The sequence below is a fragment of the Anarhichas minor genome, unplaced genomic scaffold, assembly GCF_050575085.1.
Source record: "Anarhichas minor isolate MPS153535 unplaced genomic scaffold, ASM5057508v1 ptg000030l, whole genome shotgun sequence".
In the NCBI taxonomy this organism is placed as follows: Eukaryota; Metazoa; Chordata; class Actinopteri; order Perciformes; family Anarhichadidae; genus Anarhichas; species Anarhichas minor.
The window spans coordinates 11,758,920-11,786,461 of record NW_027466476.1 but is presented as its reverse complement, the minus strand read 5'-3'; the positions used below and the strand labels follow the sequence as shown (position 1 = coordinate 11,786,461).

The window sequence follows — 27,542 nt, the reverse complement described above, 5'->3', positions numbered from 1 at the left end:
AGGAGTCGCCCCCTGGTGGACACTAGAGAGAATGCAGCTTTAAGGGACGTTTTTAGCCTCGGAGGTGTCCATCTGGTCTGGAATCAAGACTCTGTCATAAAATATCTGGAAGGGTTAAAACTTGCACATTGAGGAGACTGTCGCATCTTTAACTCTTGCATTTGTGTCTTGTTTCAGGTACCGATGAGATGAAGACTGAGCCGACCAATGAGGAAGTCAGGGTTCCTGCTCTCGTCTCAACCACTGCAGAGAGTCTCGAGCCGGTGGAGCAGGTGCCGGCGGCGGCAGCCAAGGAGCACAAACCAGGCAGGAAGAGCAACTGCAGACCCGGCGAAGAGTCCGACAGTGACTTTGAGTCCGACCCTCCTTCGCCAAAGAGCAGCGAGGACGAAGAGGCGGAGGAGGATGAAGCGCTGAACAGTGAGCGCGGTGAAGATACCGAGCCGGAGAATATAGGACAGAGGCCTCTGCTGATGGACTCTGAGGAGGACGACGACGACGACAAGCACAGCTCGGACTCGGACTACGACCCCAGCAGGGTCAAGAACCGCTCGAGGAAAGCTCCGGCCGCTAAAGCTGCTCCGGCCGCCGCTAGAGGGAGTCCTCAGGAGGATTCTGCCATGACTCTGATCACCCCTCCGGAGTCGCCCAGCGGAGTGAGAGCTGCTCCAGCTGAGGACTCTGTGGATGTCTTTGGCGCCGTTCCCTTCCTCGGTGGAACCTCACCCGTCGGGCCTTCAGTAAGCTCGGACATCTTCGCCAAAGCGCCTTTCAGGCAAGTCAGCCACGAGCAGCGAGCCGCAGATGACTTTGACGTTTTTACCAAAGCGCCATTCAATCGGAACCTCTCCAAGTCGGGCAAGAGCGGCAGCGATGTTCCCATGGGCCAAACGCCGCCCGTGTCCCCCGACGGCATCGACGTTTTTGGCTTCTCCCCCTTCCAGCCGGGCCCCGACGAGCCGCCTCCCGCCACCTCTAGAAGTGCGGAAGACATCTTCCAGCCGTCCTTCGAGGAGTCGGCCAGCCCTCAGCAACAGAGGCTGAAGCAGCGCAGCCTCCAGAGGCTGTCGTCGCGCCAGAGGAAAACCAAGCAGGAGGCCACGGCCGGCAGCAGCAACAGCAAACGCCACCACGGCACGCCGACCGGCGGGCGCAAGACCGGCAAGCCGACTTACCGCACACCGGAGCGAGTACGCAGACACAAGAAGGTCGGCCGGAGAGACTCGCAGAGCAGCAACGAGTTCCTCAGCACCTCGGACTCGAAGGAGAACATCAGCGTTGATATAACCATGGCTGAAGGGAAAGACGAAGGAGCTTCTCTGCCGGTGGACGAGGCCCTTTTAGACCCGTTCGGAGCCAAGCCATTCCAACCTCCGGACGGCAGCCGGCAAGGCCAGTATCAAGGACTCACCGAAAGCAAAAGCGACTCGGGCACGGCCAACGGCAACTCCTGGTCGGGCTCCCTTCGCGGTGCTCTCGGAGACGGCAGCATGGATGATTTCGGGGCGATGCCCTTCACAGAAAGGGTCGTCCACAGCGGGCCCGAGCAGCCGACGGAGCAGCCGACGGAGCAGCCGCTGGACCTCGACCCGTTCGGAGCTGCACCTTTTCCCACCAAGCAGTGACTTGTCCTTGCAGTCTTCCCTCTCTCTGCCAGTTGCGGTTAAATAACCTCTTCGTTTTTTTTGGTTTTTGGGGGCTTGGGAACATCTTCAACCAATCGACAAAACTTAACCCCGACGCTTCTTCTTTGAATAACAAAAACCTAAATCCTGTGGAGTGTGAGTGACGTTTCCACGTATCTTTCAGCTGTACCTGTGTGCTGAGAAAGCCTTTTTATGCTGCATCTTAACGCTTGAAAAGACGTTTGAACCGGATCGGAAATCGCTGCAAAAAGCTCTTCATGGCTTTCCTTCTGACCTACCAATATGTCTGTTTCTTTTTTAAGCACCACGAAGCCTTACCTGAGCTGGGCTCCACCTTTGCTGCACAGAACCTCGAAAACCACGACACGGTCGGCCCACGTCGGCCTTTTCATGTCGGGGGAATCGTTCGGGGGTTGTCCTTAACCACTGTTTTTTTTAAACCCTTTTATGCATAATTTCACGGTAGTCTTTTAAGCAGCCAAACGTGGCTGTGATTTACACTTTCAATTCTACAAGGAATCGAATTTTATTGTACTTCCTTAAAAAGTTGGGTGAGGTTTAAATTTAGGCTCCTAACTGTTTTCTTTTATTTCCTAGCAGTAAACTTCTGTTAATTCTTTATTTTATTAAGTTATAAAACTCAACACATTCTGTTAGAAATAACAACACAAAGCCACATTGAGATCGCTCGTCTTCGACCCTTTTCAAAAACTCACACGCTTTACCGCAATCTTTCTCAGCAATGTTATCACTCCTAACAGTAAATATAACATTAATTAATTTATGCTGAAGAATAAACGGGACCTGTGCGATCAGTTAAATGGAAAAGAGGTATCGATAGTTTTAAGTAAGATATCAGGCCTCGGTTACACGCAGGATCCGTTCGTTATTGGTTTTGGTCTTTTCGTGTTATTTGTTAACAATAACGCTGCAGGATGTGATTTGGCGTATTTATAAAAGGGAACTAAAATCAAAGACCGGCGGAGTGATCTGTGAAGCGTAATCAGGCGTTTGTATTCATGAACTAGTTTCTGTGTTCTCCACATCGACGGCCTTAAGCTCTGCATCTACCTTCACTGTTTGAGTTAAACCTGCAGGTTGTTTTCACCAGTGGAACCATTCGATGCTACTTTACATCTTTCATTTTATTTCCACACATCTGATTTCTCTGCTCTACTGCTGTTTGATGCAATAAAAAACAAAACAAAGATTCATCTCAGAGGTTTGAAAACAAAGCAGTTTCACACACACATGGTTTATTTTTTATTATTTAGAGTCACGTTCAGCACCGATTGCTCAGGTATGAAAAGTCAAGATACAAAAATTCCAGCTGCTACAAAACCTCTTCAGACACACGGCCGACGTCTCAGAGCTCAGACCTCACAGGTGAATAACTTAAATACACAACAGTAACATCTGTCTCGGTCTAAAACTTTAAATATGACAAACAAAAGAAATTACTTTCATTCCAGAACATTCAACTATTGTTTTGTGTACACAAACTAACATTTGAGAGACGATGAATTCTGTCCATCGTGAACGTGTTGCATTTTGGAATGAAGTCATTCAAAGAGAAAATTTAAAAAAAGCGGTTGACTTGAACATTGCACATCACCCTAAAATGAGCCGGAGAAACAGTACTGAGAGAGTATCGAGCCTGAACAATGAGAATCTGACAGTTTAGTTAAACTCTGTTCACACAGGAACAAAAAGCAGTTTAAAGATGAGAATGAACAGGAGGTAACAGAGCTGCACGAGGACACAAATGTCCCAATTCAAACCAACCTTAAGTCAACAGTGATTACAGTAACGTTGCCCACATGTGGAGTAAATCAATCGATTTTTTGAGAACACAAAGTGCTAAAAAGAACAATGTAACAATTTTTTAAATATTTTTAATGCATGTAGGCAACTGAAATGTATGACGTCTGTCAAACATTTTCCATTATATATATATATATAAATATATGAGTTAACATGATTCATATTGAAGACGTCAGTATTAGTTTAAATATCTACAAACTGACCACGCAACATTTTAATAAGCCTCAACTTTCTCTCGTCAGAGCCGGAAAATAAAATAATAAAATAAATCAGTTTAATAAACTGGACTTAAAACACTTTTCTCAAAGAAAACCTTCCAACAGTGAAACAATGTCAGTTTGAACACAGAGAGCAGCATTACACATTACGTTCTGGTGGTACTTGTACATCTGTAGTACTTGTATGTACTTGAAACACAATACTGAAACAATGTACAGAAACAATAATACTGCTCACGCAAAAGCACAAAATGAAGCTTAATGAAGAGAACGTTTAATATCTCTTTGGTTTTTATATCTAAACATGAATTATTAACCACTGGTTCGTTTGTTGCTTGTTCTCATTAAGAACCTCAAAGTTCAAACACTGACAACTTGTTAAAGTTTGGAAATGAAAGAAATTTGGGTCGATTGCTCGTCAAATTTCAACACTTTAAAACAGATTTTATTTACTTGCACCCAGCGGTGACATTAAAGCATTGAATTTAATTTTACTTGATTATTTAAAAACAAGGGATTATTTGAAATATTGGGCATTCTTGGAGCAAAACATAATTTAACAAGTGCTACATAATGTTTAATTAACAGGCACTTAGAACGCTACGCAGCTAAACTAACCTCCATTTGTTTTTTGTGTAGTTGAACTGCAGCGTTTGCGTTTGTTGGCGACGAGCTGGTAAAAACACGTGTCACAGGTTCGATTCCCTGTTTGCAGCCCGGCTGTTCCTTCACAGGTCAGGTGGACTGAATGTGTTGTCATTCACCAACCTGAAGAAGACGAAGAAGACAATGGTTTACACAATGAGAGAAGAAGATGAGCAGCATCAGGGCTCGCTAACAAACTCAAGAGCACCTCAAATGTGTCAAATGTCGGAATATATATTTTGATCACTTGTTCTTTCATCAGATGGTTCCTGAATTAAATCTACATTTGATTGATTATATTATTAAAATAAAAAGTTCTATCAGCTTAATGTCAGTTAAGACTTTACTCAAAGTTCTCTCATTTAAATCTGCACTAACGAGGAAATACTTTTTTCGACGGACTATACTATGTCATGAAAAAAGTCATAGTATAGTATATCAAAAGAATGCATACACAATCATAATAGTATATATATATATATATATGGCATAAAAAGTGGAAAAAAGACTTAAGAGTCATAGTATAGTTTGACTTGATGTCATGAAAAAGTCAAATATAGTATGTTGAAAGAAAGCATAATAAGGTCAAAGTACAGTACGACTAAAAACATCAAAAGAGTCAAATTATATTATGAAGTAAAAAGTCATAGTATCTCGATAAAAATGCCGAAAAATATTGTGGAATCGCGTCATAAAGAAGTCTTAGTATATAGTATGCCATAAAAACTTGTTTACAAATCTCATCGTATATCACGTCACTATAAAGTCAGTTTTATGCTACTACGCACGGCGCTGCTTACGACAGAGTCGGGGATCCCCGGCGTGCAGAGCGGCGTCCTATTGGTGGGGGGGGGCGTCGGGGCAGGGCCGGCTGTGTCGGTACGCCATGATGAAGCACGACGACTGGTGCCACCAGTACAACATCAGCACCAGCAGCAGGTGCCACACCTGGTGACTGGAGCCCAGGTAGTTCAGCTGACCTGCAGCGACACCACAGAGGAAGAAACGAGACGTCTGACCCACAGTACCGTCTAAACCGTTCTTTAACATTTGTCCATTCAACTTTTTACTTTACTTTTATATACTTGAATCCAATGACTTGAGCTGAAGTGTGACGTATTCCATTTTAAAGACACTCAGATGAGTCTCTCTCTCTCTCTCACACACACACACACACACACACACACACACACACACACACACACACACACACACACACACACACACACACACACACACACACACACACACACACACACACACACACACACACACACACACACACACACACAGCTCTGAACAAAGTGGTCTCACCTGGGAAGTAGCGCTCAGGAACTTTAGAAACGTAGAAGATGAGAGCTAATACAGCGATGAAGTACATCCCCAGAACCCGAGGAATAAAAGCCTGAAGGGAGGAAATAAAAAAAAAAAAAAGAGGATTTAAGCAGCTTGTGGAATAAACTGAACAGCAGCTACATAACAAAACACAAATGAATCCTGCTAAATGATTTGTTAGTATAAATAACATTCTTTATTATAATTAGAGTCTAAATATTAGAGACCAAAGAAAACGTAAGAATAGCAATTAAACAACTGCATTAATATTGTCAAAAGAAAAACAGAGAAACTAATCTTCCGTATTTGTTCCTCTCAAACAAACACAAGTTCACACGGCTCAGCATCACAGTAAACCTCCGTAACAGAATGAATACTGCGGTTGTGGAGACTCACCTGGACGAGCTCCGAGGAGAAGCCTCCGGTGATGCAGATCCAGTGGAAGGTGGGGATGAGGCCGTAGCCGGCCACCAGGCAGAAGATGAGCGAGCGCAGCTGCTTCCACTGCTTGCTGAGGTAGTGAGGGTGGATCTGAGCGAAGAACACGGCCAGGATCATGGCCAGCACCGTCACCAGGTACACCTGCCGCCAGTACTGCAGGACGGGAAGCTCAACAGGTTACATCTCATGCACGCGGTCAGGAATCTGCAGGTTTTTGTACTTTTGCATCTTGAGTTCAGATTCTTTGGGCTTTCAGATAACAAAATCATTTAAATAATAATATAAATACTTCCCCATGGGCTCTTGAAACGTGCAATTCTTTATTATTGTCTGATCTGTAATTGATTGAAAATAAGACTTAATTGTTTGTTGAAGCTATTAAAATGAACTCGGGTTCTCTGATCTCTACGGTTCCATGTGTGGGACGATGTATGTACGCATGTGTTTAGAGAATAACTCAACAGGTCTCGTGGTTTTGAATAATACTTCCTCGCTGTGACTTAAACTTCTATTAGGAACTGTGTGCACAGTCTGGACCGCCTCGTCTCCGTCCCCTTCTGTCCGTTTGTGTGGATGTAGGCCTCCGTCCAGTCACACGTCCTCGTGTGACGAGTCCTCGCTGAATTTCACAGTGAATAAATTTGCACCAGGAACAAGGCCCCGCTCGGCTGCAGCCAAAAGAAAAAAAAGATTCTTCTTCATCTCTTCTAACGAGACACCGTGTTCACGTCTCCAAATCTGCATTTTATAAAACACTCAAGAGTCTGACTGGCTCAGTATATAAATATATATTAAAACATTTTTTTCTGTCGGGGGCTTGGCTTGCTGCAGAAGCGGAGCCCCAGTCTTGGCAAGAACGCACAGTTTGGGGGGAGGTGGGGGTGCACTTCGCCGAGACAGCTCCCAGACTTGCGAGCGTCATATGGTGGGGAACAGGAGTGACGGACCGCTCCGTGAACGCAGCCATCTGGTTTGGGCTGGAGCAGATTTCAGCTGCGTTCTGGGGGCAAAATAACCCGGCGCTTCCAACATGCGTGGGGAAAGCGAACAGTGAGGAGCGCAGCCAAAAGAAACGCATGAGAGAGAAGTGGAAAAAGAGAAGCGAACCGGGAGAGGAAATAAAATAACACGGTGGTGGGCGGCTGTCATCAGAGGCTGTGGTGTCGTGTTGCTTATTCACCAGAACAATGAGTCAATCAGCAGAATCACAGAGCTTCACTTCAGCTACATTTCAATTACGGCTTCTCGTGGCGGTTAGACGTTAAAGCAGTGGAGCTCCACACACACACGAGCATATTTACATTATCTACAATCTGCAGTGTCAGATAAAACTAAATTATTCTCAAAGAGGGATGAGCATCAGATCACAGTACTTGTGTACTTCTGTGTTGCAGCATCAAGCATCACAAACCGTTGTTTACAGTCCAGTGTTTCTCATACGTGAAAGCAGCAGAGGGTTTGATCCACTGAGGAAGTCCACCAAAAGTGTCTGAAAGCTTAAGAAACTAAATAAGTGGCACCGACAGTGTATGAGGACTAAGAACGTCAGTATCTTCTCCCTGCATAGATAGCACGCTACTTAAAGCCAACTTGAGAAACCAGCAAGAGAACGCTAAAAACAACAGCCCAGTGTTACCAACTCTTAGAAAGAAGCTAGGAGCTCCAAAAGTCCCTAAATCCAGTGAAACGGTCTGCAAGTCGTCAACAATGACAGAACTCCCTCTTAAGCCCCTCCCCCAAACATTATCATAATGAACGTAAACAACAAAGTGGTGAAATAAAAGTTTAGAAGACAAGAATGTGAAATCTAAATCAGCCGTCAGATTAGATTCCATCAAATGCATTTTTATATTTACTGTTTTCTCATTTTAATACACTTTGCAGTTACTATTTATGTCAGAAGTATAAAGATTTTAGCTCCTTTGAGCTACACTCATTTGAGTGTAGTAACTGATTATTGTGTAGAGTATTCTGTAGTATATCTATAGTGTGAATCTCTTCTTGTACTTCCACATCTATCCTTCCTCTGGGGGGTGAGACAGCTGGTGAACTCTCTGGTGAACTCACGTTGTTGCAGTAGAAGGTGTAGAAGACTCCGGGGACGTAGCAGCCCAGGATGCCGACGGAAACCCCGGCGTAGTCCAGCGCCATCCAGCGGCGGCTGGTCTTCTCCGAGCGGTGGCAGCAGAACAGGTGATAACCCACCGAGCACAGCATGCACAGCTGGAGACGGGCACACGCGGCGAGGGGAGAGTCGCCAAAGGACGTGAGATAACAAGTAGCAAAATATTAGGATTCAACCGCTTTCAGCTCATTATTCTGCCTCTCTTATTTATCTTTTAATTGGACTTGAAGACTCTGGTTGTGAAGCCTCGTCCAGCCAACTGCTGGACTGATTATGTTGTTTTCATTTGTTGAGAAAAAAAACGGCCAATATTTGTGCTGATGTCCTTCTGTAAGCGCTCAGATTACGGTAACACCAAGCGATCGTCACACCGACAGGTTCCAGGATATTTGGCTGATTTAAATCAGCACATTGCTCAACATGAGGAGAACACCTTGTTGTTAACACAACACTAAAACAAGCCCTGCCGAGGTAAACTTGGTGAAACGGACCTGAAGTATATTTAGCAATTCATCTTTATCCATTTGTATTAATTGAGCATAAAATAAAACATTATGGACGCCAGCTTTAATCTCTAACTGTAACGCGACGTCCTACCCAGACGTTTCCTCCGACTGTCACGGCTGAAGTAAACGTGTTCCTGTACCTGGAAGCAGAAGAGTCCGATGGAGTAGATGACGTAGTCCTCTTTGGAGGCGCCGATGGCCGGCAGCACGAAGGCCATGTTGTACACGCCGACGAAGAAGAAGAGCAGGAAGCCCAACAGATGGCTCCAGATATTCACCGACTCATTGGACAGGACGAAGAGGCTGCACGGAGGAACGGTATAAAACTGTCAGATTAACACATATTCTCATTCTTTCACTACAGACTGAGATCAGTGAGCTCAACCTCACAGCTTATAATATTTAAATTCAAACACCTTCATGCTGTATGAACACGCAAAAAGCTTATAACATGCTGAACGTCAGTCCGTTGGCTCCGACAAGCTTCTGGATTAAAATGAATTTAGTTTAAATGAACTGCTGCAACTGATACGGCGTCTCTCCGTCACTGGTTTTCCTGCATTTCAATACAAGAAATCATCCACCTCTTCCGTTGTTGAAATGTTTGATTACATAACCGTTCTGTTTCGGTGTAAGTCTGATTTGCATGAAGCACGTACATGCAACACACCTCTGGAGTTACGCTGCACACCTTTGAGGATGTATAACGTTCTCACCTTTTGATGCACAGTCTGGAGGGCAGGTAGGCTCTGTATCCGTCTGTGATGTAGGGGTTCTCCCTCAGGAACACCGGGATCTGTTCGTAGGTGTACAGTCTGATACCGCGGGGCACCAGCACGGGCCAGTACTGATACCCCCCCACCTCTATGTAGTGGGCCGTCTGGGCGCTCTTTTGGGGCTTCTGAGGCATGGCTGGGCCGTGGGAGTCTGCTTTAGTCTGACATGAAGCTGAGAACAAAAAGTCACATGAGATCCAACTACAGCTGCACGTTACATTACAAGTCTTATTATACAAAACAGCAAGATTGAGTTATTTAAATGCATAATTGTTGTTTTCAGTATGATCATATTAGGGTTTTTTTCATGCTAAACATGTACATTTTAATATTTCTTTCACACGGAAGTGAAAATAATTTAGTAAAAACAACAAATAAAAATACGATAAGAAAATGTCTTACTGAGCTTTCTGTTATTGTTATTATTGTTTTTGCTGCTTTTGTCTGTCAAAGCACTTTATGAACTCTGTTTTTAAAGGTGCTATATATCAATAAAGTTGTTATTATTATTATTGTAACCGTTCGTCTCTAATTGGATAGAGGAAAAACTAATAACACCAAACTCCGTTCAGTAACATGGACATTTTGTTTTGGCCTTACGTGCTAGCAAACGTTCACAACCGCCAGAACAAGTCTCAAAAGTTGGGATTTTTGTTGACATAACGGGCTTTTTTAGTAAATAACTATGAGCCGACTATACCTACAGAACCCAACTGAACTACACACAACTTAATTTAAACCGTAAGTGGTAAATAATACTGTCGTTAACCAAGTCGATCTTAGAATAACAGAATTGGTATAGCAGTTTGGTTAGCTAGCGGCTAATTACAGCTCCAAGCTAACATGCTAACACGTCGCTTTTGATAAGACCAACAAAATAATAAACAACAAACTCACCTTTCAATTTGGTGTACGTGCAGTTTGTACCATTTTGTGGTTTGTAGTACGTACTATGCATTTGTATAAATATGTTTACGTTAATTTCAAAGACAACGCAGTGTAAATTACATCAACTTTCGGCTACAACATCTTCCAAATCACCAGCGACGTCATCAACAAAGGACCCCTCAGCGTTGCCCACCGATTGCCTGACTAAAAACAAACAACAGACAGCAGACTCCGCTGATGAAGACCATGTGATGCAGTTGAAAGCGCTGGAAAAAGCTAGAGTGTGGACTGAGTAAACGTTTCTTAGATTGAGAGTGAACTTTTATTATTCACTTTGTACATGAATATTTGAGCTACAAAAATGACACAATAAGCAATAAGCTTCAGCAAAAATAAAAATAAACAATATTTACACCTTTATACTTTCGTTTTTTAGTGCACAAATACAATATTCACTCACACTTCATTCTAAAATGAGTTTCAAGTTTCCTTTATTTCTGTCTTGATTAGCAAAATATTTTTGATATCATCACACAAATATTAAAATGTACATGTTTAGCATGAAAAACCCCTAATATGACCATATTATCATACTGAAAACAACAATGTAAACTTAATGGATTGAAACTGTCTTTTCTGTTAATGTCCACGTAGTCTCCTCTATTAATAATGATAAGCCAGTTAATAATAATTTAATATGATTTAGCTGTACAAGATTTGCCTGCTTCCACGTGTGTCAGACAATGATAATAATGATAATACTTTGAATGTTTCAGGTCTGTTCCTCCTTTCCTTGACATTATAATTACTCACAACGCTTTCTGTCTGTAGCTTGAATAGGTTTGACCGGCTGAATAAAAGCGTAAGAAGCCCTAACACAATAACTCCATTATTGTTATTTAAAATTACATTGAGTTTATGGTCTCAATCTCTAGTTTCAAGTGTTGGTAACTTCTCTTCATTGTTTGCATAAAACAACAACATGGCGACGGCTGTAATCCAAGATGGCTACAGCAAAATCACCAAACTCAAGGCTTCAAAACATCAGTCCACAAACCAATGAGTGACGTCACGAAGACTACGTCCACTTCTTATATACAGCCTGTGCTTGTAAAACATAAAATCCTGCATCAACATTTTTCAAATGGATATTTTTCTAGAAAGCCTTTAAGTATAAATCTAGTGAACAATTCAACCTTCAAGTTGCTCTTTAAACGTAGGCGGCTGAGAGCAGCTCCCGTCTCCTGGATGTCACCCCGCTGCACCGAGCGGCTGTGTTACATCCTCCTGTCGCTAACTGTCATCCAGAATCCTCATCAGAGAAGCTCTCTCTCTCTCGCTCTCTCTCTCTCTCTCTCTCTCGCTCTCTCTCTCTCTCTCTCTCTCTCTCTCTCTCTCTCTCAGGTGTGAGAGTTGCTGGAGGATTCCCTCAGGAGGGAAGTCACACTCAGTCGTCCCTCTGCTGTTTACACCCCGCTTTAATTGCCTCCCTCTCAACTGGAAGTGTGTTCTTCATTATCACTTCTAATACACCTCTCAGCACATCCACTCTGGCAAAGTGTCAGCTGCCAAGTTAAGATAGTAACTCGTGCATGCAAGGGCAAACAACAAGAATCTCCTGCTGCTGCAGTCGCTGCTCAGTTCTTAATTGATTTTGTAGTTGGCAGTGTTGGATACAAGTGAGGCAACACATGTACAAATGTACAATATGTCCTTTACTTCTACTTTCTTTTCCCCAAATTTGTAAAACACCCATTTTACAACTTGGTACACATTGACTTTCGTTGCTCTGCCCTTTGGCAACACAGAAACTAAATGTGTAGTTTTCAACCAGTTACACTGCAAGAAAATCAGTGTTTCTGGTTAAAAAAAACTCCAAAATAACTACACGACGAAACAAACTATTTAAACTAAAGTTTTAAACTCCAATCCATGGCCTAAATGGCAATTTAAAATATTATGATGTTCTGTGTAAATATGGAGATAAGTAAAGTTAAAACAGGCAGAAATTGATAAACATTGGTCTCTGTTCATGGCCTAGGCACCTATTTAAAACATCAGGGTGTAAATATAAATGTAAGATGTAAATCTGTCTGAAGATGTAACAAACAGAACAGGTATATTGGTTTCTGTGAGATAATTACAATAATTAGAAATGTGCTAAAGCCATATTCTAGTTTCTGCAGCAACCCCAGTTTTGAAGCCTGTAGTTCGGGTTTCTTCTCGCTGCCATCATTTTCAGTTCAAAGATCCAGTGTGTAGGATTTGGTGACATCTAGCGGCGGGTTTGCAGATTGCAACTAACTGAAACTTCTCCTGTGTGCAAAACCGCTTTGAAGTCTCGAGTTCGGCATTTCAGCCGTCGGAAGTGACCATATTTGGACTGTGGAGGAGTGATTCTGGTGGCAGCAGAGACCTGTCAATCACTGTGTAGCCCCGCCCTAAAGCATCCCCTGCTTTATGGTCTGTTTGACTCTAAATGGACCATAATGTACTAAATGAACATCATGCTGTATTGAAGAAGACTTGAAACTAGAGATTGAGACCATAAACACATGTTTACAATGTTTACTGAGGTAATAAATCAAGAGAGAAGTAGAGTCATTTTCCCATTGACTTCTATACAACCAGAAGATGCAGGTTTATGGCACTCCAGTGCCGCCTGTTGTGGACATAAAAAGAGTAACTAAAGGTTCTCTTGAAGTGCAGCTTACAGCGCTGTCACATTGCAGGCCGCCTTGTTGAAAAACTATTTAGAGTTTAACCATCGACATACAATTTTGTTTTCAGTGCAGCTTCGTCACATGCATACACCCGTACCACTTCTTGCTTATTAGTTTTTAAAAAAAGGTCGTAAAGGGTTGATAGGAGTTTCCCTCAGGACATCACATCCAATCACACCAGACCGTGGTACATCCGTGATGGAGGACGCACCTCTCACATGCACTGTGGACCCTCATGACGGAGGTTTCTCTCATGAGGACGACTCCCCCGTCTCCCGCCCCGCCACCTTCTTTCTGACTCCTCCTCACTGATTCACTGTGACAATCTGTCGTTGGCCCTTTCCCCCCCCCCCCCCCAATCTTTGATTTCTGTCCCTCCATTTTTCTGTCAGACTTAACGCAGAGAAATGTGCCTCGACGTAATTGTGCGCTTAGACGGCGTCTAATGGGACATGAAATTAAAGCGCTCCTACTTATTCTCTGAATGGTTTCTAACGCTCTAACACGGAGGCGCCGCAAGTGTTCCATGTTACGGACGATATTTTTCCTTCATGAAGCAGCCGACTGCGGGGTTGCGTCCTACAGTGAAATGTGCAGTAAAACGGCACTGCATTACGTCTTAATTGAGGGCGCCTACACTGTCTCGACAAGTGGGAGTCTCCTTCCTAAACAAGGCGCTGTGAGAGTGGTTTTAAATAGAGGCAGACAGGCACCCCGGGCCGCCAACGTCCTTTGGGAGTGTCAGGGTCATCAATGAAACTGGTGCGCTCCTTTCTGACTGTTGTGCCGCATTTAATGGCACATTAAACGGTAAAATGCACTAGATGTTGACGTTAAAAGCTGGCTAAATTGAGTATATGTTACTGCACGGAGGATACATTTCCCTCTCACACCTGCCTCTACGTGGAAGAAACCTCAAATCCAGGGGACTCGGGTCTTTATTTTTCCCTCTCAAACCCTAAATACAAAGCTCACAGGCTTTTCTTTCGATGGCGGGCCCCGCCAAATGTTAGCCCGCCCACCGTGCCAAGACTAGACAGGCCCTTTGCAAAGCTAACACGGCCTCGCGGCGGCTTGTGCTCGTCAGCGGCCGGCTGGTCTCATTGGCTTTATTTATAGTCGGCGCCACAAGACATCTGCTGGAGACGAGACTCTGTCCTCTGTGTCCGCACAGCACCGCACAGAGGGAGCTTGTCAACGTTGTTTTTCGAGAGGGCAAAGTGTTTGCGAGGACCCCGGTCAGAGTAAGGGGGGAGGAGGGGGGGGAAAGAGAGACGTCTGCAGCTTCCTCTAATGGGACGGGTGTCCCCTCCGATTGCTTTCTCCGTGGCTCTGATTAACGCGACCGGAAGACAGAGGGAGGCTTCACAGTTTGTCGCGTCTCGTGTGTTAGCCGATGTTTACTTGATCTGAGAGCTGTTGTTTGTTTGGTGTCTTCAGTCTGGTTGTCGGCTCGCCGCTATTTTGGGGACCCTGACACTTGTATGCAGCTCGGCAAGTCGTCTGATGCGGCCTCGCCTTTTCCTCCTCCTCCTCCTCCTCCGTGTCACACAGAGTTTCTCGTCCTCTCCCATCCTCTCTCTCCTCACATCGAGGACGTCTGTATGTCTCTGGCTGAGCGTGCTGCTGCAGGCCTTGACACAAAGTGTTGGGGACAGCTCTTTGCTCTTCCCACAGAGCGATGAGAGGGGTGAAGTCAAGACTGCCACCGAGGGAGGGGAGTGTGAAAATACTTTGTTCACATGTTCCTGAAAAGAAGCAACTTGAGGAAGCCGCCATTACAACATAAAAAAAGGAGGCTCTTCATGGCGAAACGATAACAGAAATCTCTGCTTCAGATTGTGGACACTAAATATAATATTTGCCAAGTTAAAAATAAAACATTGTGTTTTTTTGTGATTAAAACTAAAATGGAGCCTCGTTTCGATCCACCGAGGAACGCCTTCACTAAAGGAACAGTGTGTAGGAATTGGTGGCGTCTAACTGAACACCCCTCCGCTGCTCCTCCCTTTACAAGGCTGTGGTAACGTGAGCCTCAAAGTGCAAAAACGTGGTAACGCTGTTGGCTTCGCTCAGACGCCATCCTCACCGTAATTACACTACTTTAGGAGATACGGAAGTCAGACGGCGGCTTGCGGTACCGCGGTTTTACAAGCGTGCTGAGTGAAGCCAATGAGAAAGCGTTTTAAATTTCCTTTTCTACATATTTCCCATGCCACGTGGAGTTTTCAGGTTTAGAAACACAAACGTTCTTGCAGTGTAACTGGTTAAAAACTACACATTTATGTTTGTAAAATGCCTGAGACTCCTTATAGTTTTCTGTATATGTGTAAAACACAACGAACATAAGTTTCAGGTGATTAAATACTAATGAAAAACATATGAATATTATATTCCATGTCTGCCAATAAATGCTGCCAAATCCTACACACTGGCCCTTTAAGTTCTGAGTTTTCTGCCAGGTTGTAGGAGAAAACTTTGCTCTCAGCGCTGCTGATTCACAGTGAAAAGAAGAGACAAACTACTTATTATCGCTTCAATTAAAAACATTACTCCAACATTACTACAAGCTGAACAAGCTGAACAAATGTAGGAATGCAGCCTCACAAACTCGTCTCACAATCACAAGCTTTTCACCAGAACGTTTGAGAGAATGGGTTCAGAGGCTTCGAACTAATCTTGTTAACTGCCGTTTTAAAACAGGTGACACTGACTTCTACCTGTGAGGCCTATTTCTCAACCACAATCTTCAGATATTCAGAAGCAACTTTTTGTGGACCATTTTGGAGAAATTACAATGTACGTGTTCGTCCGCTTAAAAGTTACACCAATACCAGCTCAGCTAGTCGCGTGTTTGTCTCATCATGTCGACGACTGAGTGATGCATATTTTGTGCAACTGAAGAAGAGGCTTATCAAATACACCAAGAGACATACAGAACATATGTGACTTAGATTTTAAACTTCAGTTTACATCCAAACGTTGAATAAAAGGACTTTGTTGAAAATAGTATTTGATTGTATTTTGTTGAGATAAACCTGGACAATGGTTCTGATTGTTTCTGAATATCTTTATTTGTTTGTGTCTTTGTCTGCAGGGACTATGGGCGCAAATTAGCCGCCGAGCTAAAACGTCCATGTTGATTAATATCTAATGTCCACATAAATAATCAGATAATCAAATAACTGCTATGAGGCAAGAACTATCGTGCAGAGAGTATTTGTTCTGCTTGCAGGCCACATGTAGAGCAGTGAATCAAGTAAAACTGAAATGTTGCATCAACAAATGTTCCAGCACTAATGTCTGAATCTATCCTCGTAGCATCTGGGCCACTGAGCTCTTTCTGGGAATGAAATGTTGCTCAGTCTTTTTTATTTTGGGGGGGGGGGTTTCATCTGTATAACAATATTGAAAGGCATTAGTCCTAATCTCCGAGCTTCCATTTACTTTTTTTTCAGAAGTCTTTTGAAGATACATCTGGTTTCCTATCTTGTAATTCCTGCCGGGATTCCAAAGAAAAGCGTAAACAATTTTTACAACAGTGGAGGGATTAGGGAGGCGGGACGGGGCGGTTGTTTTAGGACATTTAGCTGCTGCAGAGAATCAGATTAATTCCTCCGAAACAGCAACAACTGCTGCAGCGTGTTGCTCTTTTATGTGTTTTTTGCAGCAGCAACTTTCTTGTAATCTTTAATGGATCAGAAATTATAAGCTCATCCTCATCGCACAGACAAAAGCTTTTTGACACAAAGAGTATGCATGCGGGGTACTTTATATTTCAATAATATAAAACTGGCTGTAGATTAGACCTGCATATGCGCTGATGCAGTTATCCTCTTTCTGCAGCGGTACATGGGACGCAGATTGGTTTTCTTTAGGTTTACAAAGAAGATTTAGATCACAGAAATGATGTAATTGTGTATTTTTTTCAAAAAACATTGTTTTGATTGTTACTTGTACTCATCTGCCTCTCGAACCTTTTATGACAACTCACCTAAAACGACTCGTTTCCGGTCGGGGTCACAGGATCCTGCAGCTCAAACACATGAGACATTTAGTGAGCAGGCTCCTCACAGGATGCAGAAAACTGTTTGACTTTCTGTTTGTTTCCTTTAGATCACACAACGTATATTTGCCGTTTTTTCCCAAATGATCAGACAGAAACGGGTAGAAAGTTTTCATGTTTTCTGTTCCACTTGTTTCGTCTTTGAGTATTCTGCAGACAGACTTTATTGAGGACGCAGTTACACTAAATGTAAATGTAAAATCTAAAAGTTGTAACTTTATTCAGCCTTTTTAGAATTGTTTTGTGAATTTATATATAATATACTTTTGTCTGATTTAGTATTGTTTTTTACAGTAATTTACTGTTTATCGCTGACACATTACTGTACACTTTGATTACAATAAGTTACTGTATTTCTCTGATACAGTCGAGATAACTAGCTGATAAAACTGCTGCCAGTAAAATTTTTAAAATGATTACAGCAAATAACAATCAGCTTTAATTACAGTACATTGCTGTATTCTTTTGAAACAGTAGAGATACTGCAGATTGTACACTGTAGTTTAATTACAGTAAACAAAATGAAACCATCAGTATGACGAATCCAAAAATTATTTCACATAAACTCGTGATTTTTGATGAAGGGCAGAAAAAGTGGGAGTGGTCTGATTTACAAGAAGCCACGACTAAAGTATTGTTTTTGGATATTTTTTGAAAAACGAGATGAGCCATTTACATTCTGATATATATATATATATTTAGATGTTTACAGGTATCGGACAGCACTTCGGTTCCTTCTAAGACTCAGTATCTCTAAAGTGTAAAACCAATTAAATATAATGTCTCTACCAGGATTATTCCCAGATTATTATTCCAAAATCATTGTCAGAAAATTACAAATGTTTTTGGTGTTTTTTGTATTTCTATAATCATGTGGCTGCGACTCTGAGATTAAGTTATGTTCTATATCCTACTTTAAACAAAGTGATGCACAAACACAGAGAACTGGCTGCATAAAACTCTAAATTCATACCAGCTTTAGATCCTTAGAGAACATTTAATGTCATTAATTTGAGAGCCGTATGCTAAGTGTTAGCATGCACTGAATGCATCACATTCTGTGTCACCGCCTCACTGCTGCGCCGCACTGTAAAAAAGAAAAAGTGTTTTCATTCTGCAGCTAGTTAGTCAAACGATAGAAGAAGATTCATTGGAAACTACTGCAGTAATTTGTCTTTTATTCATCACCAGTCTGCTGGAGACAGAATTAATTTGGATATCGCTGATGAGAATGGAACTTTCTGAGCGAGCAGCCTCTGCACTGAAATGCATCAAACCTGTGGACGTTAATTGCTGCGTAAATCTAACTGGGAATTAAAATTAAACTGATGGATTCTCCTCAAAGTAAAGAGAGAAGCTTCTCATTCAGAGCCGCTCCATCGTATCCATTAAAGATAGTCTCCGAATATTAAATCTGTGATTTTGTTGCAGCAATAACTAGAAAGTTTCAAACTTGAGCTGCTGCCGGAAATCATCAGAGATCATTTTGGGTGTTTGTCAGATGCGGCTGCAGTTCGCTTGTCGTCCTGCGGAGGTCACTCTGTACCTGCAGCAGAGCAGCAGACGACCACCCAGCTTCACATACAGCGTAACACTGATGGATCTACTCTGTCTGTCGGTGAGGAGGAGACACAGACTGTACAGTATGAGGCCACGTAGGATGAAACCATAAATATTAGAATTAATATTCAGACACAAGTCTGCACATTTCATTCAGTGTTCACTGCATGCACAATATAAGACATCATTAAAAGTGTTTCTAATTTTAAAGACAAACGTGTCACAGTGGAGGATTTATAATTTTGCACGTATTATTAAAAGGTGATTTTATTTGAAATAAATATTTTCTTTTTTTTTGTACTTGTTCATTTTTTTGTGGAGCGGTGAAATAAAAGATGAGAATGAAAATCACGCAAACATTGAAAGGATCATAACCACATCTTTATGTTTTTATGTCAATCTTGTATTTTACAGCATGAATAATTACATTTTTATTTTCATTTTATTTCTCTAAATTTATATAATTTCATATGCGCGTACCTTTTGTCTTTATCTAACAGTAAAGAGAATGAATGACTCAAACAGGAGATTTTGCAATTATTACACCGTCAGCATCTTAAACCATTAGGACTTATTCTGTTCCTTTTTATATTTAAAAGCAAATAAAAACCCACCAATAAACGTGTGAACGGGCAGCGCGGTGACTTACAGTACGGACAGTAAATCACACACAGTTGTTGTTACTCGCTGCTTTCACTGTGTGGCTGCAACAAAAGACTCACAGCTGCAGAGCAATGAATCAGAGACGGCCGAGACTGAGAGGAAAAAACAAAAGCGTCCGCTTCCTCCTGCAGGCAGCAGGTGGCGCTCTGGTATCTCTGTCTGGGTCCTGCATGGAGACATCACCTCCCTGCATGAACCTCGGTGTACCAGACCCCCCAAAAGTGGCTCCTGCATCAGGCCAATAATAAATAACACACCAATTAGGGGCTGTTTCAACTGGTATGATTTATTAAAAGTTAGTGCATTAGATCGGGGCAATAATTGAAGTTGTGATTAAGGAAATGACGGGTTTGGGAGCCGTGGACGATGACAAATGGATGCCGGGACGGACAGACTACAGCAGACAGATCTGGTTTGATAAATAATTCACAGTTGGATTAAACCAGATTGAGATACAAGCCAAGCATTTTTTTTTTTTTTGTTAAGTGGCGTTTTTAAAAAAAAAGAGAAGATTTCTCTCATGGGATTCGCTCCAAACCTGCCCGCCAGGAAGCTCTCTAGCTGGTGGCACGTTGCTCAGAGGATCATCATTGTCATCATATGCAAACCAGTATTAAGATGGATGCTGCCTGATCCCATCAAGATAATGGGTTTCATGTCTCCTGGCGTTAGATGAGGGGTGTGGGGGTGGTGGGACGGGAGAAGATCTCTCTCATCTCTGCAGGCATGTCGGCCCTGTGAGTCCACAGCACGCACAAATAACAAACCAGTTTCATTCAACATGAATACCTCAGAAGTTAAGGACGCGTCCTCAGGTCGGAGGCTCAGAGATTTGGGGGTTTCCATCCCAGCGAGGACAAAAGAGAGACACTTTGTTCACAGCAGAAGGGAGAGAGAGAGAGAGAGAGAGAGAGAGAGAGAGAGATGGAAAGGGGGAGGTTAGCCCTCAACCTGTCCCCGCAGGAGAGGTCATGTTTGGCTGTTTCAGGCTCTCTGGCTGCGCTCATACAACAACATCCACGATCATTTACTAATTCACAGTCTGAATTTGATTTTGTTCAGTATTTGACTGAACTAAATACGTAAAAAAAAATACTCCATTACAAGTAAAAATGTTATTTAAAATGACAAAAGTATTATCAGAAAGGTGTACCTGCAGTAACAAAGTACTAACCTGCAGACTGACTGTTATAGATTATTGATGCATTGAACCTTTAAGCAGCATTTCAGTGATGCAGCTGGACAACAGTAAGTGGTGCACACAATACTACACAGTATACTGGTACTACTATGTATTTTAGGTGGTGAAATATCGAGTAATGCATCATGCATGAATCTACTACAGTAGCATGAGGAAAGACTCAATCTGTAACAAGTAACTACAAATACATTAATAAAATAAATTGTGTGAGTAAAGTGCAAAATTGCACAAAATGAAAACAATCAAGTGAAAGAATCTATAAAATGTACTTCTATAAGTACAGTACCTGAGTAAATGTACTTAAAGGAATACTTCATCCACAAGGTGACCATTTAAATATGAGTAACTCGTCCTGTGTTACCGTGAATCTTTAAAGAAAGTGTGTTTCTCTTGTGCTCCACGGTGAACAGAGTGAAAATCAAAAAATGTATGTAATTAAATAGGGGCCGCGTTTAAAAACAGCAGAACTATATCAAAACATCAGTTTACAAAACTCTCACACAACTCAAGCACTAAGGAATAATCACTGAAGAGTGAGAGTGTTGTTTTAAATAGTAAAGTTTGTGTGAAGAGGCTCGTGTTTGGGAAGCAGTGAGCGTACGGCTGGATGAGTGAGATCAGTCTGCACGAGTTGTGTGAGAGTTTGTAAACGGATGTTTTGATAAAGTTTTGCTGTTTTTAACCTTTTGGTTTCACGCGGGACACGAACAGCAGCTTCCTGGGTGAAAGTCCTGTTTGTTTGACCCATCTAAGCCAAACACCTGCACGGACCTCCACTATGATTAGAAACGTATTTGCGAATATGTATCTGTCGTCATATGGGAACCTCATTTTTACATAGTTTTCTACAAATTTCTTGAAACCAGTTTTGTGTCTGCAGCGTGAAGGAAGCCTCACTCCGACTCCCTGTCCATCCAAAGCCTGCAGTGTGATTCACCTAAAACCGGAGACGGGGTGGGGGGTGGGGGGTGCAGGGCATGGAGGGGGAGTGGATGTCTGAAGGTCAAGTGCAAAGCGGCGAATTGGGGTTGGAAGCAAACTAATGAGTTTTCCCGTTCTGTCTCTGCCCCGGACCGCTGGCATCACCTCGCTGTCCTGTCAATCCACCTCACCCCCTTCCTCAACCAACCCACCCGTCTTCTCCCCCCCCTCCCCCCCTCCCACCTTCACCGCAGAGAGACAGAGCGAGAGAGAAAAAACCCCAGGAAAAAACTGTTTATTTCTGAACAGGCCTCTTAATCTATTTGGACTGGGCGTAATAGGACATTTGCATGGCGAGCACAGCGAGGTGTCAGCGATAACCACGGGGTTGTGACATCCCCTCCGAAATATGCTGAGCTTTCGCTAACCCCTCATCAAACACGCTGATCTTTATGGACTGTATCATATTGTGCCGTAATGTGCTTTATTGTCCACAGAATAAGCTTTTCTTTAAGGTAATTGGAAAGCGGGAAATGGCCGCTATCGGCGGACTTTTTAAATACATTATTCCTGAAATGTGGCTTGTGTAATGACCCTGTCGGTGTAAAACGTGAGATTTATCTTGGCAGAAGAAATTGATCCATTTCACCTTTGTCTAATGGAAATTTTTATCAAGGATTATCTGTTTATGTAAATGACCGTGGCCCCTGGAATGGAGGGGATAAAAAAAGTCTGGAGGAGGGGGGGGGGGGGGGGGGGGCAGTTAATCTAGGGCCTCTTTACGTGTCAGTCTGGACATAATGCATACAGGATTCATCTCTGTGGGTGTGTGTGTGTGTGTGTGTGTGTGTGTGTGTGTGTGTGTGTGTGTGAACCTCTATCTCTGTGAGAACCAGGTTGACTTGAAGACCTTCACAGTGAGGATATATTTTGCGTAAAGAGGATGTTTTGGCTCGTCGTCACTTCTTTACTCTGGTTTTGGGGTCAGTAACAGTAGTGCTGATGTGCTGTTGATGTTTGGAACATCAGACCTGCATGCAGGAACACTTTCCGTAATTATTTCCTATAAACTTTCTCTTCGTTTCTTTCTGTACGAGCGTGCCACGTCAGATTCGGCGAAACGCTCCTGATTTCAGATAAATGACCGGCGTAAACGTGATGAATGTGAGTAAATGAGACTTGTGAATTAGCATAAGTGACGCCCCTATAATACCACATAGTGCCGCTCCATATGTCCCATGTTGAGGTCCTGCTGTCGGAGATTCGTGGAGGAAAGTCGATGGTTTTTAACAGCGTCGGCAGCAGAGTTAAGGGACCTGCTGAAGTCAAGGAACAGGAAGTGTTAATAATGCAGAGTCAACCATCGATGACTCTCACGAGAGGGGTCAAATCATCTGAGACGTTCATGTTGATATTATAGTGTTATACAACCTTTCCACTGATCAACAGCTAAACGTGTTAAGAAACATAACAACGTGCCAGCTAAGGGAAGGAAGAAGAAGTCTGCTAGATAAACTAAATGATGAACACTAAATGTAAAGTAGTTTATAAGGAAGACGTTAAAGAAAATATTGTGAGGTTGAAAATAACAAATTTACAAGAAAGCTCCACACGGTGCTTTTAAATGAAAGCTGTGACTTGATGTAGTAAGAACTGAACGTTGTTACAGTTACTGCACACACTTCTATTCCACTGGTGGAATGTAACGAAGTACATTTACTACAGTACTTTACCTTTACTGCAGTATTTCTATTTCATGCTACTTCATACTTCTACTCCACTACATCATAAATATTGTGCTTTTCACTCCACCACATATTTTTTTCAGATTTAGATAAAACAAAATATAATATATGACATAACTAATACATGATGATGCATTATTATAGATTAAACTAGCAAGCAGTATATAAAGTAATAAAATCAGCTCCACCGTCACCAGCTGCAACATTAAAATGATGAACACATTAATGCATCAATAATCATAAATCAATAATAAGATAATATATATATATACATATATATATATATAATATTTAAAGTGGCCATTGTGCCCAATGAGTACTTTTAACTTTTAAGTATATTTTGATGCTTTTGTGCTTTTAATTAAGTAAAGTTTTGAATGCAGGACTTGTACTTGTATCAGAGTATTTATACACTGTTATTATACTTTTACTTCATTAAAAAACCTCTGTTCAGTTTAAATGTGAATTAAATCTGTTGTAAACAAACACTAAACTATTTGACTGTGCTTTGTATCACTTAGTTACCTGTAAACACTCCGATGCATTTTATTTAATTATCTTTTTAATTACTCAATAACTTAGTCGCTACGTCTTTGCTACAGACCTGACTGGTCATGTTTGTATTAAAGATGTATTTCAAGCACAGCGATATGAGAGCATGTCACTCAAATGTCATGAAGGCTTTGAATGTCCACAACAAAGCCTGCGCTCAGCTTGTGTTCGCCTTATTTCTGGGGCCCCCCCCCATAACGTCCATTCGTCATGGAGGCTCTTAGCATATTTCCATATCATAAAACTTTATTTTTTCCTGCAGACAGCTCCGTTATGGGCGGCGTTAACACGGTTAACTCAGACGTTTGGGACGTGTCAGCTGCAGAATGGATGGCACATTTTAGAGTCGCCGACCGCGCGCGGGCATGAAAAATGAATTCAATGGCGTGGAGGCTGAGTGAGTGGAGGCTGTGTGCGTGGAGGCTGTGTGAGTGGAGGCTGTGTGAGTGGAGGCTGTGTGCGTGCAGGCTGTGTGCGTGGAGGCTGTGTGCGTGGATGCTGTGTGCGTGCAGGCTGTGTGCGTGCAGGCTGTGTGCGTGGAGGCTGTGTGCGTGCAGGCTGTGTGCGTGGAGGCTGTGTGCGTGCAGGCTGTGTGCGTGCAGGCTGTGTGCGTGGAGGCTGTGTGCGTGGAGGCTGTGTGCGTGGAGGCTGTGTGCGTGCAGGCTGTGTGCGTGCAGGCTGTGTGCGTGGAGGCTGTGTGCGTGCAGGCTGTGTGCGTGGAGGCTGTGTGCGTGGAGGCTGTGTGCGTGGAGGCTGTGTGCGTGCAGGCTGTGTGCGTGCAGGCTGTGTGCGTGGAGGCTGTGTGCGTGCAGGCTGTGTGCGTGCAGGCTGTGTGCGTGGAGGCTGTGTGCGTGGAGGCTGTGTGCGTGCAGGCTGTGTGCGTGCAGGCTGTGTGCGTGGAGGCTGTGTGCGTGGAGGCTGTGTGCGTGCAGGCTGTGTGCGTGGAGGCTGTGTGCGTGGAGTCTGTGTGCGTGCAGGCTGTGTGCGTGGAGGCTGTGTGCGTGCAGGCTGTGTGCGTGGAGGCTGTGTGCGTCCGGGATGTGTGCGTGCAGGCTGTGTGCGTGGAGGCTGTGTGCGTGGGGGCTGTGTGCGTGCGGGCTGTGTGCGTGCGGGCTGTGTGCGTGGAGGCTGTGTGCGTGCAGGCTGTGTGCGTGCAGGCTGTGTGCGTGGAGGCTGTGTGCGTGGAGGCTGTGTGCGTGGAGGCTGTGTGCGTGCAGGCTGTGTGCGTGCAGGCTGTGTGCGTGCAGGCTGTGTGCGTGGAGGCTGTGTGCGTGCAGGCTGTGTGCGTGGAGGCTGTGTGCGTGCAGGCTGTGTGCGTGCAGGCTGTGTGCGTGGAGGCTGTGTGCGTGCAGGCTGTGTGCGTGGAGGCTGTGTGCGTGCAGGCTGTGTGCGTGCAGGCTGTGTGCGTGCAGGCTGTGTGCGTGGAGGCTGTGTGCGTGCAGGCTGTGTGCGTGCAGGCTGTGTGCGTGCAGGCTGTGTGCGTGGAGGCTGTGTGCGTGCAGGCTGTGTGCGTGCAGGCTGTGTGCGTGCAGGCTGTGTGCGTGCAGGCTGTGTGCGTGGAGGCTGTGTGCGTGCAGGCTGTGTGCGTGCAGGCTGTGTGCGTGCAGGCTGTGTGCGTGGAGGCTGTGTGCGTGCAGGCTGTGTGCGTGGAGGCTGTGTGCGTGGAGGCTGTGTGCGTCCGGGATGTGTGCGTGCAGGCTGTGTGCGTGGAGGCTGTGTGCGTGGGGGCTGTGTGCGTGCGGGCTGTGTGCGTGGAGGCTGTGTGCGTGCGGGCTGTGTGCGTGCGGGCTGTGTGCGTGGAGGCTGTGTGCGTGCGGGCTGTGTGCGTGCAGGCTGTGTGCGTGGAGGCTGTGTGCGTGGAGGCTGTGTGCGTGCAGGCTGTGTGCGTGCAGGCTGTGTGCGTGGAGGCTGTGTGCGTGCAGGCTGTGTGCGTGCAGGCTGTGTGCGTGGAGGCTGTGTGCGTGGAGGCTGTGTGCGTGGAGGCTGTGTGCGTGCAGGCTGTGTGCGTGCAGGCTGTGTGCGTGGAGGCTGTGTGCGTGGAGGCTGTGTGCGTGCAGGCTGTGTGCGTGCAGGCTGTGTGCGTGCAGGCTGTGTGCGTGGAGGCTGTGTGCGTGCAGGCTGTGTGCGTGGAGGCTGTGTGCGTGGAGGCTGTGTGCGTCCGGGATGTGTGCGTGCAGGCTGTGTGCGTGGAGGCTGTGTGCGTGGGGGCTGTGTGCGTGCGGGCTGTGTGCGTGGAGGCTGTGTGCGTGCGGGCTGTGTGCGTGCGGGCTGTGTGCGTGGAGGCTGTGTGCGTGCGGGCTGTGTGCGTGCAGGCTGTGTGCGTGGAGGCTGTGTGCGTGGAGGCTGTGTGCGTGCAGGCTGTGTGCGTGCAGGCTGTGTGCGTGGAGGCTGTGTGCGTGGAGGCTGTGTGCGTGCAGGCTGTGTGCGTGGAGGCTGTGTGCGTGGAGGCTGTGTGCGTGGAGGCTGTGTGCGTGCAGGCTGTGTGCGTGCAGGCTGTGTGCGTGCAGGCTGTGTGCGTGGAGGCTGTGTGCGTGCAGGCTGTGTGCGTGGAGGCTGTGTGCGTGCAGGCTGTGTGCGTGCAGGCTGTGTGCGTGGAGGCTGTGTGCGTGCAGGCTGTGTGCGTGCAGGCTGTGTGCGTGCAGGCTGTGTGCGTGGAGGCTGTGTGCGTGCAGGCTGTGTGCGTGGAGGCTGTGTGCGTGGAGGCTGTGTGCGTCCGGGATGTGTGCGTGCAGGCTGTGTGCGTGGAGGCTGTGTGCGTGGGGGCTGTGTGCGTGCGGGCTGTGTGCGTGGAGGCTGTGTGCGTGCGGGCTGTGTGCGTGCGGGCTGTGTGCGTGCAGGCTGTGTGCGTGGAGGCTGTGTGCGTGCAGGCTGTGTGCGTGGAGGCTGTGTGCGTGCAGGCTGTGTGCGTGCAGGCTGTGTGCGTGGAGGCTGTGTGCGTGGAGGCTGTGTGCGTGGAGGCTGTGTGCGTGCAGGCTGTGTGCGTGCAGGCTGTGTGCGTGGAGGCTGTGTGCGTGCAGGCTGTGTGCGTGGAGGCTGTGTGCGTGGAGGCTGTGTGCGTGGAGGCTGTGTGCGTGCAGGCTGTGTGCGTGCAGGCTGTGTGCGTGGAGGCTGTGTGCGTGCAGGCTGTGTGCGTGCAGGCTGTGTGCGTGGAGGCTGTGTGCGTGGAGGCTGTGTGCGTGCAGGCTGTGTGCGTGCAGGCTGTGTGCGTGGAGGCTGTGTGCGTGGAGGCTGTGTGCGTGCAGGCTGTGTGCGTGGAGGCTGTGTGCGTGGAGTCTGTGTGCGTGCAGGCTGTGTGCGTGGAGGCTGTGTGCGTGCAGGCTGTGTGCGTGGAGGCTGTGTGCGTCCGGGATGTGTGCGTGCAGGCTGTGTGCGTGGAGGCTGTGTGCGTGGGGGCTGTGTGCGTGCGGGCTGTGTGCGTGCGGGCTGTGTGCGTGGAGGCTGTGTGCGTGCAGGCTGTGTGCGTGCAGGCTGTGTGCGTGGAGGCTGTGTGCGTGGAGGCTGTGTGCGTGGAGGCTGTGTGCGTGCAGGCTGTGTGCGTGCAGGCTGTGTGCGTGCAGGCTGTGTGCGTGGAGGCTGTGTGCGTGCAGGCTGTGTGCGTGGAGGCTGTGTGCGTGCAGGCTGTGTGCGTGCAGGCTGTGTGCGTGGAGGCTGTGTGCGTGCAGGCTGTGTGCGTGCAGGCTGTGTGCGTGCAGGCTGTGTGCGTGGAG

At 45.3% G+C, this 27,542-nt stretch overlaps 2 protein-coding genes across 3 annotated transcripts in view; one reads left to right on the top strand and one right to left on the bottom strand.

The window, feature by feature from the left end:
- Positions 1–2,856, top strand: part of bmp2k (BMP2 inducible kinase) — a 43,062-nt gene extending 40,206 nt beyond the window's left edge. Inside the window, exon 16 of the mRNA XM_076104233.1 lies at positions 178–2,856. Coding sequence (XP_075960348.1) covers positions 178–1,625 — 1,448 coding nt within the window. The 3' untranslated portion in view covers positions 1,626–2,856. The remainder of the gene's footprint in view (positions 1–177) is intronic.
- A 40-nt stretch (positions 2,857–2,896) lies between these two features.
- Positions 2,897–10,571, bottom strand: paqr3a (progestin and adipoQ receptor family member IIIa). Of its 2 annotated transcripts, none has more exons than XM_076104235.1 (8): positions 10,414–10,571; positions 9,457–9,688; positions 8,881–9,043; positions 8,177–8,332; positions 6,065–6,262; positions 5,648–5,738; positions 5,122–5,313; positions 2,897–4,456 (listed from the first exon to the last, which is right to left on the bottom strand). In XM_076104235.1, the coding sequence occupies exons 1-7, from the start codon at positions 10,472–10,474 to the stop codon at positions 5,171–5,173; spliced, it is 1,044 nt and encodes a 347-aa protein (XP_075960350.1). In that variant the 5' UTR covers positions 10,475–10,571; the 3' UTR covers positions 2,897–4,456; positions 5,122–5,170. The 2 variants fall into 2 exon arrangements, with proteins under 2 accessions (XP_075960350.1, XP_075960349.1); XM_076104234.1 differs by having other exon boundaries at positions 5,134–5,313.
- Between the last annotated feature and the right edge of the window lie 16,971 nt (positions 10,572–27,542).